The sequence below is a fragment of the Procambarus clarkii genome, chromosome 58 (genome assembly GCF_040958095.1).
Source record: "Procambarus clarkii isolate CNS0578487 chromosome 58, FALCON_Pclarkii_2.0, whole genome shotgun sequence".
Classification (NCBI taxonomy): Eukaryota; Metazoa; Arthropoda; class Malacostraca; order Decapoda; family Cambaridae; genus Procambarus; species Procambarus clarkii.
The window spans coordinates 21,494,758-21,508,011 of NC_091207.1; the positions used below are offsets into that span (position 1 = coordinate 21,494,758).

At 38.4% G+C, this 13,254-nt stretch overlaps 1 protein-coding gene across 6 annotated transcripts in view; it reads left to right on the forward strand.

Annotated features, from left to right (window-relative positions):
* The first annotated feature begins 798 nt into the window (after nucleotides 1–798).
* Unc50 (Unc50 RNA binding protein) overlaps nucleotides 799–13,254 on the forward strand; it is a 68,548-nt gene continuing 56,092 nt past the window's right edge. Inside the window, exons 1-3 of one of the 6 annotated variants that reach the window (XM_045757985.2) lie at nucleotides 799–951; nucleotides 6,964–7,095; nucleotides 9,797–9,948. In XM_045757985.2, coding sequence (XP_045613941.1) covers nucleotides 947–951; nucleotides 6,964–7,095; nucleotides 9,797–9,948 — 289 coding nt within the window. In that variant the 5' untranslated portion in view covers nucleotides 799–946. Of the gene's footprint in view, nucleotides 952–6,350; nucleotides 6,456–6,488; nucleotides 6,728–6,963; nucleotides 7,096–9,796; nucleotides 9,949–13,254 lie in introns of those variants that run through there. The other 5 variants (XM_045757986.2, XM_069306666.1, XM_069306665.1 and 2 more) reach the window with 5 other exon arrangements.

Consider the following 13,254-nt stretch of genomic DNA (forward strand, 5'->3'; position numbering starts at 1 on the left):
TGCTCTGCAAATCAAGGGGCCCAGAATGTGGAATGACCTTCCCAACCATGTTAAAGACTGTACCTCTCTCAACCAGTTTAAGATAAAAACTAAACACTACCTAATAAATTCCCTGTAATCTACCTCACTCCTCTATTGTCAACCCATGTCTGTTATTTTCTTTTTTTTTTTTTTCTTTTTTGTAATCAACACTGTTTGTCAACCTATTGTATTTGTGCTGCTTTTTCAGTCATGTTCCCCCTTTTTTTTTATCTTTATTTGTATTTGTTCTCAACATCTTTTATTCTTTATGCTCAATTAGTATTAAGTTCTAGATATTAATGTTTTTCTTGCCCGAAACGCATTGCGTAATAGTGGCTTTAGGCATTGTATGTACTAGCTCTATCTATATATCAATCCATTAATGTAACATCACTTGTATGTATATACCTTACCTGAATAAACATCTGAATCTGAATCTGAATCTGAATTATACTCTAACCGAGACCATGGTTCATTAATTGAAGTAATTGTGTATAATAGCATACAAAAGGATATTAGTTATAATATAAGTTAATGAAAAAGATTTTTATATTTATATCACCAGACAATTTGAAGATAAGCTTTCCTGAATATTGTGAGTTGCTACAAGACGGTGATTTGACAGCTGGCAGAATCTACGAGTGAAATTAATCCATTCCATAAAATGATTAAACTTGTGTATCTTTTAAATGTATTCCTTATATATTTATTACTATAGCTTTGAAAACAATATTTTATAAACAAAAAAAATCACGTTTTTGATGAAATTCTTCATAAAAGACTATATAATTATTTTTTTACAGGAAAACGAAGAGCATAACTATGGAGCACAACCGTTCACCAACAAGTGATGAAAACAAACCCGTCCTGAACCCTCTCTTGTGTTAGTTATTTCTCGAGGGGCGGAGCAACACACCTTAGTGCTATGAGGTCAGTTGCAATCATGTTCCTTATATATATTTCTCATAATTTCAAATAAATAACTGTTTCTATAAGATATGTGAGACAGTTAAGACGAAGCACCAATTATCTCCTGGGTGTTGTTCCTGGAGACTATTGCAAAAACATGATAAACTTGCACAATTATAAGTAAGATTTTATTAGTATATTGGAGTTTAAGGTGCGACACTTAAATAACTGTATAGTATAAACGCTTCTGGTACTGAGAAAGTGTTTTTCAGTTTGCAACGTGAAACCACTCCACTCACTATTGTTATCTATCTACATGAACTGCATTGCCTTGCCTGACCTCAAACGCTTCCTATGGGGATGTAACATAATTCATGGTGATCATATGGGAAACAAATATCTATTTGATATTCTTTAGAGTACGATTCAACCAAAGCAGAAATGTCATGCAAATTAAAGGTCCCAAATTGTGGAATGACCTCCCAAATATGATTAAAAGCTATACTTCTCCCAACCAGTTTAGTAAAAGAATTTAAGAAATATATAATTAACATGTAGAAAATCTCACTTGCATTTCCTCATCCAAAATAAGAAATTTTTGTGTTTTGCAGTTATTATTGATTTTAATAGCTAAGCATGTGTGCCTGTGCTTTTCATCTGTAAGTGTCACCTAAATATTGTATATCATTTGCTAAATTACTTGAAGTCAAATATGTTGGCTTAACTCTTGTTTAGTATTAAGTGTTTACCCCCATTAAAAATATAAATAATTTTACATTATTTTAAGTTATGCTCAAAATGCTTTGCATACTAGTGACTATTAAGTATGCACTTTTATGCAACAAATAAGCAACCATTGTATTACGTGCTGTATAGTTTTTAAAATACCATAAAAAATTATTAATATTATTATTATTTTTATTAATTATTACTTGGAGTTATCTGTAGCCTATTTTGACAGTAATTTTATTCTCACAGCCTATCCAGGAGCTACATTTTTCTGGTGATGATTTGATTAGTATAACTGTGTCATTTAACTCCTGTTTTTCATTTAACTTTAAGTGCTGCTCTGATCAAAAGTGTCTCTGCCTGTGAGGGGGAAAAAAACTATAATTTTATTATTATTGTTATTATTATTATTATTATTAAAAATCTTATAAAATGATACACTTGCATGAATAAAGTAAGGAAAATTATTAAAATAATGTATGAGTTCACTTATCTGAATTAAATAGGAAGCCCCCCCCCCCCTGCTGGATAAGCCAGGTGCACAGATAAACAGAATTTTTACTGGGGAAGTCCAAAAGTAAACATTCACAATTTTTTATATCACAAGTAGAATAATTCTAATTTCCACACACATTATAAATAAGAAATATACCAGTACAGTACTGTAATTTTAAACAGAAACTTCAGCTTATCTTGTAGTTCATCTTCTTGATTGATGCTGCAGACAGTACTGTACAGTAATACAGAATATATCTTCAAAAAAATCATTCTTCAAAATTTACATAACTAAACTTAACACAACACTAAAGTTTCTGTACAGTACATGAGCTTGGCAAGGTTAGTTTTGACTACCAACTGCTGAAGCTTCACTAGTTTAAGGCACTTGGATTTCTGGTGAGGCTTCACTGTTTGAAGATCCTTGGATTGCTTGTGAGGCATCACATGTTGATGGTCTTTGGATGCCTTCTGAAGCTTCAGTGAAGGAAGGGCCTTTGGTTATTGTTCTTACAAAATAAGAATCAAGTTTAGCTTGCCCCCTGTGTTCATTGGCCCCTCTTATAATCAGCTCTTTGGTTTGCTTCAGGTACTGATAAATGTTTCTAACTTCTGGATTAGCTCAGTTGGACAAAAAATTAATTAGCATGTCAATAGAAGACATGAGTAAACTTTATTTAGTTGTTTGTGGTGTTCGTTCCTCATTACCATCTTCATCCTCCTCCTCTTCATAGATCTCACTAATACCAGACTGAACAATCTCTTCTTTGCCCATCACACCATATCCTGGGTCATACACATTCTGGCTTTCTAAATTTTCACCAGCATTTCTGAACATTCCATGGATTTCATCTGTAAATCCTTCAAAATTTATTCTTCTTCCTCTTCATTGTTGGCCATAACTGTGAGGATTTTCCTCCAGGAATTCTTCAAAGTCGAAACCTTTACTTCACTTCATACTTTGGCCGAGTTATAAATAGCTTCCTTGATAAAATATTTTTTCAAATTCTCAAGATTTTTTAAGCCCTGGTATCCACAGCAGGCTCCATCTTCCTCAAGAGGCAAAACCACCAAAACTTCATTGAGCATCTTTTTGGTGCACAACCTCTTTTGTGTCACAGATAACTCCCTGATCCATAGGTTGGATGAAAGAGGTGGTATTAGGATGACATGCCACACATGTTATTTTGCTATCGTGTGAGATTAATGTCTTAGGGACCCGGTGACTGTGTACTGAAACTTCCTCAAACACAAATTTTTTTTGTGAATAATATCTTCATGGTAAATGCTCCAACTTTTCCTAATGGACCAACATCATACCATGAGCAGAAAAAAATAGACAAAAAATTAAAAATTCACAATTTCAAATTAGGTTTAAAAATATTAAAATGTCATCAATTTATATTTTATTCATCAAAGTATCAGAATGGCATATAATGTTCATGTTCCTTGCTGTTAAAATCTTGTTTGAGAGTATAGTTTACTGTAAAAAAAATTATTCAACGTGGCCTTCCAAATATGTGCAAAATTTAGATTCAAAAAATTTATAACTCCAAAAGTTATGGGTTTATGACTAAACGACGGTAAGGACACCTTAGAGCTAAGAACTTTGCACAAAATGTAAAAAATGGTGAGAATCAGTCAGAAACTGAATTTTTGAAGCTGTCTCAAAGTTGAAATGCCCGTTTTAGAGATAATTGAAGTTGAAGTTATCGACAATGAATATGGTAGTTCTAATTAATGAATTTTCTTGTATGTTTTAATAAACAATGCTTGGCATTCGTACTCGAATATGTGAAGGTTGTAGGTCAATATGTGTTGTAATAAAGTCAAGAAAAAATATCCCCCCCCCCCAAAAAAAAAAATGGAAATTGGTTAGGGATAACAAACATATATTGCAGTAACTTTATTTCCCTATACAGTATATAAGTAATAAGGTCCTCATCTGGTCCTCATTCATCAATACAACCTAAAGAGACAAAGAGAATAAAGTTTGAAGTCTAAATAAATCTGTCCAAAAAAAATAAGAGTCACAACTTCTGTTACCTGTGACTGATTAATATGTTGATTAACTTCTTTCAAACTTCACATTCTTAGTGCTGGATGTGCATTCTCCAAGATGTAGAAGTCGTAACAAAATTCACATAGAAACAAAGAGAGAGAGAGAAAAAAAAATAGTGGTTGTCAGCATTTCGTACAAAGGGACATAAGAAATATTGTCATTGGACAATGTATTTATATGATTTATAATAAAATACTAGTGCAGCAAAATAGCATACTAACTCATTATTATGTGTGAATCTTGGCCCACAAGGTGGCAACAGCTGCATATCCACTTTGTGGACCTTCCTTACTACTACTGTACTTGTCTTCTCAGTGCATCGGACTGGTGCTTTCAACAACACTGGTTTACAAGGTAAACCAGTGTCTTGAGAAAATAGGCACAGTAGCACTAAAAATACTATGTCCAAGTCACATACCACTAAGGAGAAAGAACAAGATGCAAACTGGATCAAGAACAGCATTCCCTCTATAGGCAATAAAAACAAATCTAAGAAAATCTAAAATGCTACCTACACTCTATCACAGGAACAAAAAAGAAAGTTATGTAAAGAAATACTGTACAGTAGAAAGAATAAAGGTGAAGTTGCAAGAATCATAAAATCCAGGAGAGGAAAAGAGAGCAAGAGACCCTAAGTGAAATAGAGGTGACTCCAATATGCTTTTCCTCTTATACAAAATCTACAACAAAAACTACATCCCACATTGGGCCTTTGTGCAAGCATAATGGAACTTTCACAGATAACAACAAAGAAATGAGTGAATACTGAGGCTACAGTATGATTTTGTTTTCAGTTAATGCTTGAACACTTTGAAGATCATTAATCCAAATGAATTCTTCATGAATGTGACACCAACATCAAACAAATATCAGATGTCACCCTAATCCCACTGGACTTTCAGGTAGCCAAAAATAGCATGCCCATGTACTCTGCACCAAACCAGGACATCTGGTATTCTATATTCATCAGAATTGCTATCACAGGCTATAAGCATCTTTTGGAGACGGAGCCTAGATGCTGATGTTGTCCACAAAATACTTTAAACAGCAGAGAGCACACCGTTTCACAGAGGAGGTAGTAAAGGAGATGCTAAATTGTTAAACCAATAGTTCTAACATCACACATCATAAAAATCTTTGAAAGAGTGCTAAGAAGTAAGATCACAAAACACAGGGAATCACAGTGCCTACATAATCCTGGCCAACATGGGTTCTGGACAGGGTACTCTTGCTTCTCATAATTACTGGACAACTATGACATGGCCTTAGATGTCAAGGAAGACAAACAAAATGCTGATGTAATATACACAGATTTTGCAAAAGCTTTTGACAAATGTGACCATGGAGGTCAGGAAACCTGGTCGACGAGTGGGCCGCAGGGACGCTAAGCCCCGAAAACACCTCATGGTAAAAACACCTCAAGGTATGGTGTTATTGTACACAAAAGGAATTACTAGCAAAGTAGGGAGATGAATCTTTAACTTTCTGGGTGACCCCTGGGTGACTTGCGGGTGTCGCTTGCTTTGTTTACCCACGGATGTGTAATTTTCCTCAAACAGTCATTTGTTTTGTTACACCTATGCTAGTCTTTTGATTCCCCAAGCTTCCCTTTGCTTTGTAGAGTGAACCAAATTCTGATTTTATCTTTTGTTAGATGATGGCAAGGTCTCTGAGGCTTTGTCTTTTTAATTGAGGTTGAGTAGTACCAGAGCTAAGCTTGGGGACCTACTAAAAGCCACCAGGAAAATTTGTTTCATTACATTCAATGCCTGATTTATATGTCTGAACTCAATTCCACCAAACTCACTACTAACATCTCATCACCAACACCACATTACCACCCCGACAACCATGCCACTACCACCCTGACAACCATGCCACTACCACCACATTATGATGTTACCACAATACTACCACCGTGAAATGTCCCCAAAACACTACAGTACTACCAATACTCCACTAAAACATCACCCCACACACTAGTAAAGCATCACCAAATCACCATGACAATCCACACCACCTACACAGAAATTCATGCCACCCCCAAAACAATCCACACCACCACCACCTCCCCGGGCCACGGGAACGCTTGGCCCCGAAATTATCTCATGATAAGATAAGATAACCATTACACTATTGCTAAACTGCTATAGTAGTAGGCATCCATCACTCTCAGGAGACTATGGAGTTGCACTCTGGTTGTCTGTCTGGAGTGGCCTTTCCAGGGCACAAAGCCAGGGTAGGTTGATACAGGGGAGAAGCTGTCACCCATGCAGCAGGTCTCCCCTCTCCACGGTGCCGAAAGTCTCCAATGAAAAGGTGGACGCCAATATGATTGATTCCAGCACCATCACAGGAACCGTCAGAACGAGGTTGAAGGCAGCTGTAAAGTGGTGTGGGTGTTGCACTGCTATACCACACTGGTATAGCATCATAAAAATACCTCTGCAGTGTGACACCCACACCACTTTTACACAACCACCAAAGCTCATCCCCCACAAGCACAAATAGGTGAATACTACAACAGCACCATGTCCTCCCTCTCCTTCTCAACCTTCTTGACGTCTTCCCATCTTACCTTACACAGTCCAGTCTTTGTTTTCTACATCAGCCTACTTTCATTACACTCCTTAGGCTCACTACATCACCATGTTCATGATGAGAGATGTATTGGCCCAGGGATGCCTTTGCAATTAAAACATATCTAGTTGTGGAGTGTTTATTGACTGAGAATATTATTTTTTCAGCAGCACGAACAATAAGTACCAAACATCACCAGCACCTTCCCGAGTGCAGTCACCATCTTCAAGCCAAGGAACAACCACAGTTCCCCTTAGTTATCGCACAGGGTCACCGCTTCCAACACCAGTTGCCCACAGGTCAGTTACTAGTTGTCAAGTAGTATGATTTATGCTGTATAATGTGTTGCTTGATCTTTTATGGAAAGGTTCATCATGTATAATAATAGCCAGGTTGCATAGCTATGTAGGATAATTGAGAGCACATGACAGGAGGAAGTAGAGTAGATAAGGATATTTTCACATGGCTAAACAAAACAGCCCTTAATACTCACTTCTTCCTAATAATTATTATTTTTAATACATATCTACATTCCAGTATTATATAGCTTTTTCAAGTGGGTAATTTCTACGATCTCTCTACTTTTTATTTGATGCTGCCTGTCTTGCTATGTTACATTTATAGTAGGTCAATAGTTTTATGCAAGGATAGTGTTCCTGCTAACATTATGTAGAATAATAATAAGAACCCTTTAGGAAAAATTTAGTACATTATAAGAGATTGAATTTATCATTATAATGATTGTAGTATTTTCCATTTTCATGGCCTGGTAAGGCGTCAATCTAGAGGAAATAGGTCAGCAGTGCCGTACAGGGAATGAATGTTAGATCATTTTTTCTTTAATCTCTTAACGTGCAGCTTATGTTTTAAACATACGTTTTACGCCTGTGTGAAAAAATACAAAAAATATCATTGCCTTATAGAATGATTAATTTGGATGTAAAATGTAGGGAGAAAGTAGGAATAAACTGAATGTCTACATTGTAAACGGTTTTGTGCACTGTGCAATTTGAGCGTGTGGTGGCTCAGCCCCATCTGTTAATGTTGTCCTAGTTGCACATCCTGTATCACTATGTGATGGAATGTGAACACATATAAACAATTTAGATACAGCTCTTAAGCACAATGTTAAAGGAATGTGCAAAATTTCATTCAAAATTATTTACTACAACCAATCTTAGCAAAGTATCTAAAGATTGCCTACTGTAGGTAGTGCATTCATGTACTCTCACGACTCAATGTATCTTCTTGTATATAAATAAATAAATATTATTGTAACCTTTCCACCACCGTTCACTGAGTGGGTGAGTGTTGCATGATAGGGAAATTAAAATTATATGTAACTGGAATACTGCAAATGGAACAAGCCTAGCTTCAAGATCATTGGGATCCAGTACCTGAACCCATTATGTGACACTGAAACAAGTCTGCCACTCACCCACAAGCGGTCCATAATAAACTAATTAAACTAACTAAAACTCTCACTTATTGTGTTAGCCTCTTGGGGTTATGAAGTTAGTGATATGATAAACTGTGAATAGATTGTCGATGTATATGTTAACACTTTGGCGGTCTGGCCTCTCGGCATGTTCCCGACTGTTAACATTTTGGGCTCCCCGGGCCACTCAGTGATGCAAAAAAATGTTTATAAGCATTTTATACTTTCTAAACTATTTGTTGGGGTATGTTTATCATTTTGGTGTCAAAATGTTCCCAAATAAAAGATTATGTTCCTCTCTGCATGTTTATACCTGTAAACATAGCAGGCTCGATGCTCAGCGATGTTTAAAATGTCTACAATCATTTTAGATTTTCTAAGTTATTTGTTGGGACATCTATAAATCAGAAAATGGAGAAATGGCAAAGTTTCAGTCCATCCTGGACCATTATCATGACTTGATAGTGGTCCGGGACAGACCAAAACAATGTTGTTTCTCCATTTTCTGATGTGTTCATTGGTCATCATATCTTCAGCAAATGAATTCTCTGGAGAATAGATGGGAAACAAAAGTACATTTATGATAGATTATGTACAACAGCGATGGATAAATGAATGTTTATGAATAGCAGTTGGTTCACGCATTTTAGCATCATCGAAATGATTAATGTTGGAGTATGGAGGATTTTTTTAGCATCATCAGAATGTGAAAGTGTTAACATACTCTGTAAATTGCTTAGCTAAACAAAAATTAGGTTTCAGTTTCTGGAACTACTTTGTGCTTATATAGCATTTCCCCACACCACTGAAGGGATGGGTATGGGGAGCATAATAAACTAAACTAAAATGTTGTCTAATAAGGAAGTTGACTAGGTGTTTGATTGTTTGTCGTTACTAAGTGACTGTGGCTTGGAACCCCTCTATTGCTGGAGATTGCTGTAGAATTATATGGTGTAGTTTCTTTAGTCAGACATTGCCTCATATGGGAAGAAACTGATGACAGGGGAAGGCTGAACTGTATGAATTTATTAGCCCGAGTTGCTAATTGGTTTAAGGTGCAGGGACTGGTGGGAACCAGGCACCGTGTTTACTGACTTAGATGATGAGCCCATAATATTATGAGCCATGCATTGGTGACTTGTGATAGAAACATTTAATGCAGCATAAAGGGGTTAATAGACATAAATTGTATGACATGGATAAGAAAACCACGTTAGCAAGTATTATATAACGTGGTACTTTAAATGTATGGGGCAAAAATCAAAGTTCAGTAAAGGAATATAAGGAGAAAATGATAAGTAGAAACAAATTTAAAAACATTTAAATTAAATGTTTTAGAGAATTAGGATTTTAGAGTATACCACTAAATGCTGCTACACTTACCATGACTGAAAAAAAAAGTTAAATAAGTAAGCATTCCTTTTCTTCAACATCAGTTGTATTCTAGTTTGATGATGTTCTTTGTAAATTACTGAGAATGCACTATGAGTGACTGCAACATTTTAGGGAAGCGTTGTATATTTTATCCAGGTAATGTAATTGACACTTTTACTGCCCAACAGACACGACTGCATGACGGCCGCAGCAAAAAGATACAAGTACCTCAGACGGCTTCTTAAGTTCCGTCAAATGGATTTTGAATTTGCGGCATGGCAGATGGTGTATCTATTTATATCTCCACAGAAAGTTTATAGAAATTTTCAGTACAGAAAACGTAAGTATACATAAATCAAAATTTTCAATGAATTTTAGATTCAGGACCTTAAACTTTGTAAAGTTTTGTTCATGAACGTATCTTTTGTGTAGTAAATAAATAAAGCAACACTTCTCCAGTAAAATCATTCCACCCATAAATCATTCTGAGCTAAAGTTCTTTAGATGCTCCTGTAGCTATGTCCTATGTTGTCCATCTAGGAGATGTATCACCTACTAGGTTCTCGAGATTTTTAATACATCTTGTATGAGGGGACTTTGCAAGTGGCCGGGCCTGTCATGTATCTATGGAAGGGGAGACAGTAGAGAGAGTAACTCAAGCCACCACCTATTGTACTGGCTCCTTATAATACAAAAGAATGAATCATTACTCAAACATTCTTCCCCCACCCCCCCCCCCCTCCCCTGCAAGTAAAAGTTAGGAATATCTAGACTTCTAATTATTGCTCTACATACTACGATTAGTACAGTATTAGTAAATCAAAGTTTCATACATATCCATACTTCATACTTTGTGTCATACCCATTACCACAAAAAGGTCAGAGGAACCAGCTATTCTCAATTTAAATCTTGACATCAACTCATTCAGTGGCTGATTAAGCTAGGTTTTCTTTCATTTAGGTTTTTCTTAAGACTCATCTGAGCATAAAGAGTGTTCCTGTGCTAAAAAATGCTCTTCATTTTGTTTATGCTGTTCACTATGCTAAAAAACCTCCACCAGGAAAGTACCCACAAAGTCAGCGAAACAAAACAGACCACTGAAACTAGTGTTAGTTTGCTCATCCCACCTTTTTCCTTCGTTTGAGGGGAGGAAGGAGGCAGACCAGGGCAACTGGCTGCTTCACCCTCATTTCTTGCTGATTGTAGTTAGTGCCTGGCTGTCCACTCTGTTGCTCTGGCTCCTGTTTCCTGCCTTCAGCTAAGCAGGAATTTTGCATTTGTGGCTGTTCCAATGTATGTTTGTGCTGCATAAGCCAGGAGTATAGGGTGCTTGGAGCTGCATGTGAATTGGTTTCTTCCCTAAGTGCTCCCTAGCACTCTCAGTTTTTTTCCCAGTAGTATTCAGGATTTGCTCCCTTAGAAGGCTTTCTCGCTTGTGGTGGGCCTCACCCTAGGTAAGTCCAATTGTTTTTGGCTGCTGGTCTTCCCAGGGGTTGGGAACAGATTTTGGCTGCTGGCGCACACAGGATTTCTGTAACCTAACCAAGGCTCACCGAGGTCAGCCTTCTCAGTCTATGGTGTACTGGTATGGCCTACTTGTTCCAGTGTCCCTCCGACTCTCTTCCCTTTTTCTTTTCTTCCACGGAGACTTCCCTTCTTGTTATCATGGGTTTCTGTTATACACTGGGGTTCTGGTGTTTCCAGTGCTAGGACTTTCCTTCCTAGCCAACAGCTGCTCTGCTCCACCTGCAAGCTCACTTCTGTCTGATATTAGAGAGGCACCAGTTTGCTCTCTAATTTGTTGAACAGTTGCCTGGAATTTGTCTTAATGATATTTTCCATGGGCAGGGTTTGGCTCTGGGCATTGTTCTGGTTCCTCCAGTTTCATTCTTTTCACCACCAGTGCGAGTTACGTTTGCCTTTTGCTGGCTTTTGGTTTGCCCGTTTCCTCTTGGGGTTTCTTGGGGCTCTGTGTCTTGGCGCATTCCTCCTCCATTGCTTGTTGTGTGTATGGATGCCTCAACCCTGGGTTGGGTCTTTGTGTCTGCCACTTCCTGGGCTTTCCAGGGTTGTTGAGGAGATCCATCCTTTGAGTGCACATTACAGTTCGGGAGTTTGCAGTGTTGTGATAGGCCCTGTGAAGGGTTCATCTCTCTCTGGGTTCCATTCTCTGGCTCCATTCTGACTTCTTCTTAGTGGGTCACTGTCTAAATTGCTGGTGTTTGCTTTGGTCCTTTCCTCTTTGAAGCTGGACTCTGTGAGTAGGTCATCGGTTGATTCTGTGCACGGTTCGTGTATGGGATGCGTCCAAATTTCTCACAGATGGTCTCTTTCACTTCTATTCCATTTCCACAGAGTGGACCATTGACAGTTGGCTCTGTGAGATGTTCAGTTGCCCCAAGGTGGACTTCTTTGCATTGGCTTGGAACAGACTTTTTCATCCTACATTGCTCCGTTCTCTGTTCGTGAGGCTCTTGAAGTGGATGGACTGGTTGAGGAGTAGGTTGTTCTATCTCTTCCCCTTCCAGCTTGGCACCTCCAGGTTTTACCCAGACTGGAGCCTTATACTGGCAGGGGTGATCATTCTGCCTCCTTGGTGGCCAGCTCAGCTTTGGTTTCAGCTTTGGCTTTTGTTGTGCCTCACTTGTAATTGTAGAATTGGGAAGCTTCATGCTCTCCTCTAGCAGTGGGGGTTTTGTCTGTTTACTCCTGGTGGGCAGTTTTTTCATCTGCAACCTTCTCCCTTTTTTCGGGAGAAGAATGACAAGGTTGGCTTTCGAAGGGGTCCTTTAGTCATTGATTCTTGGTTTGTTTAGTCAGGGGCTGCATCATTTGTTGTGTCCAGTTGCTGTTGTTCGTTGCTACCTGCATGAGACCTGGGCTGCTTCAGGGAATGCATTGCTTGTTGATCCAGTCTCCTTGGTTCCTTGTTCCATGGCACATTTGCTGCAGGTTGTCCACTGTCATAAATTCTAAACAGCCTTCAGTCTACCCTTGGGCCCCCTTGATGTTCAGAAGCGTGCGGTGTGGACTGCTGTATTTTCTAAAATGTCTGGGGTTGTTTTAGAGGTCTAAAAGGGAGCCGGTCGGCCGAGCGGACAGCACGCGGGACTTGTGATCCTGTGGTCCTGGGTTCGATCCCAGGCGCCGGCGAGAAACAATGGACAGAGTTTCTTTCACCCTATGCCCCTGTTACCTAGCAGTAAAATAGGTACTTGGGTGTAAGTCAGCTGTCACGGTCTGCTTCCTGGGGTTGGAGGCCTGGTCGCGGACCGGGCTGCGGGGACACTAAAAAAGCCCCGAAATCATCTCAAGATAACCTCAAGATAACCTAACAAGGTCCTGGTGGCTCATTACCTGGTTAGTGTTCCAGTTCCCTGTCAGCCTGTGTTCCTGGTGTAGTTTTCCATCCTGGTCTCTTCCCTTCAGGTATTTGATCTTTGCTTTCCTTCTTCCTTGGTGAGTTTCCCTAGTTTCTGTGTTAGAAATAGGGAGCCACCGTTCAGCCACTCCAGAAAACCAGCATTAAATGTAATGAAGTGCTTCTTTCTCAGGGTGGCTTTGGTGGCTCCTTGGATCTTACCTCTCTACCAAGTGCATCCATTAGTATTTTCTTAGGCTCTGAATTTATTGTTGTTGAGATGT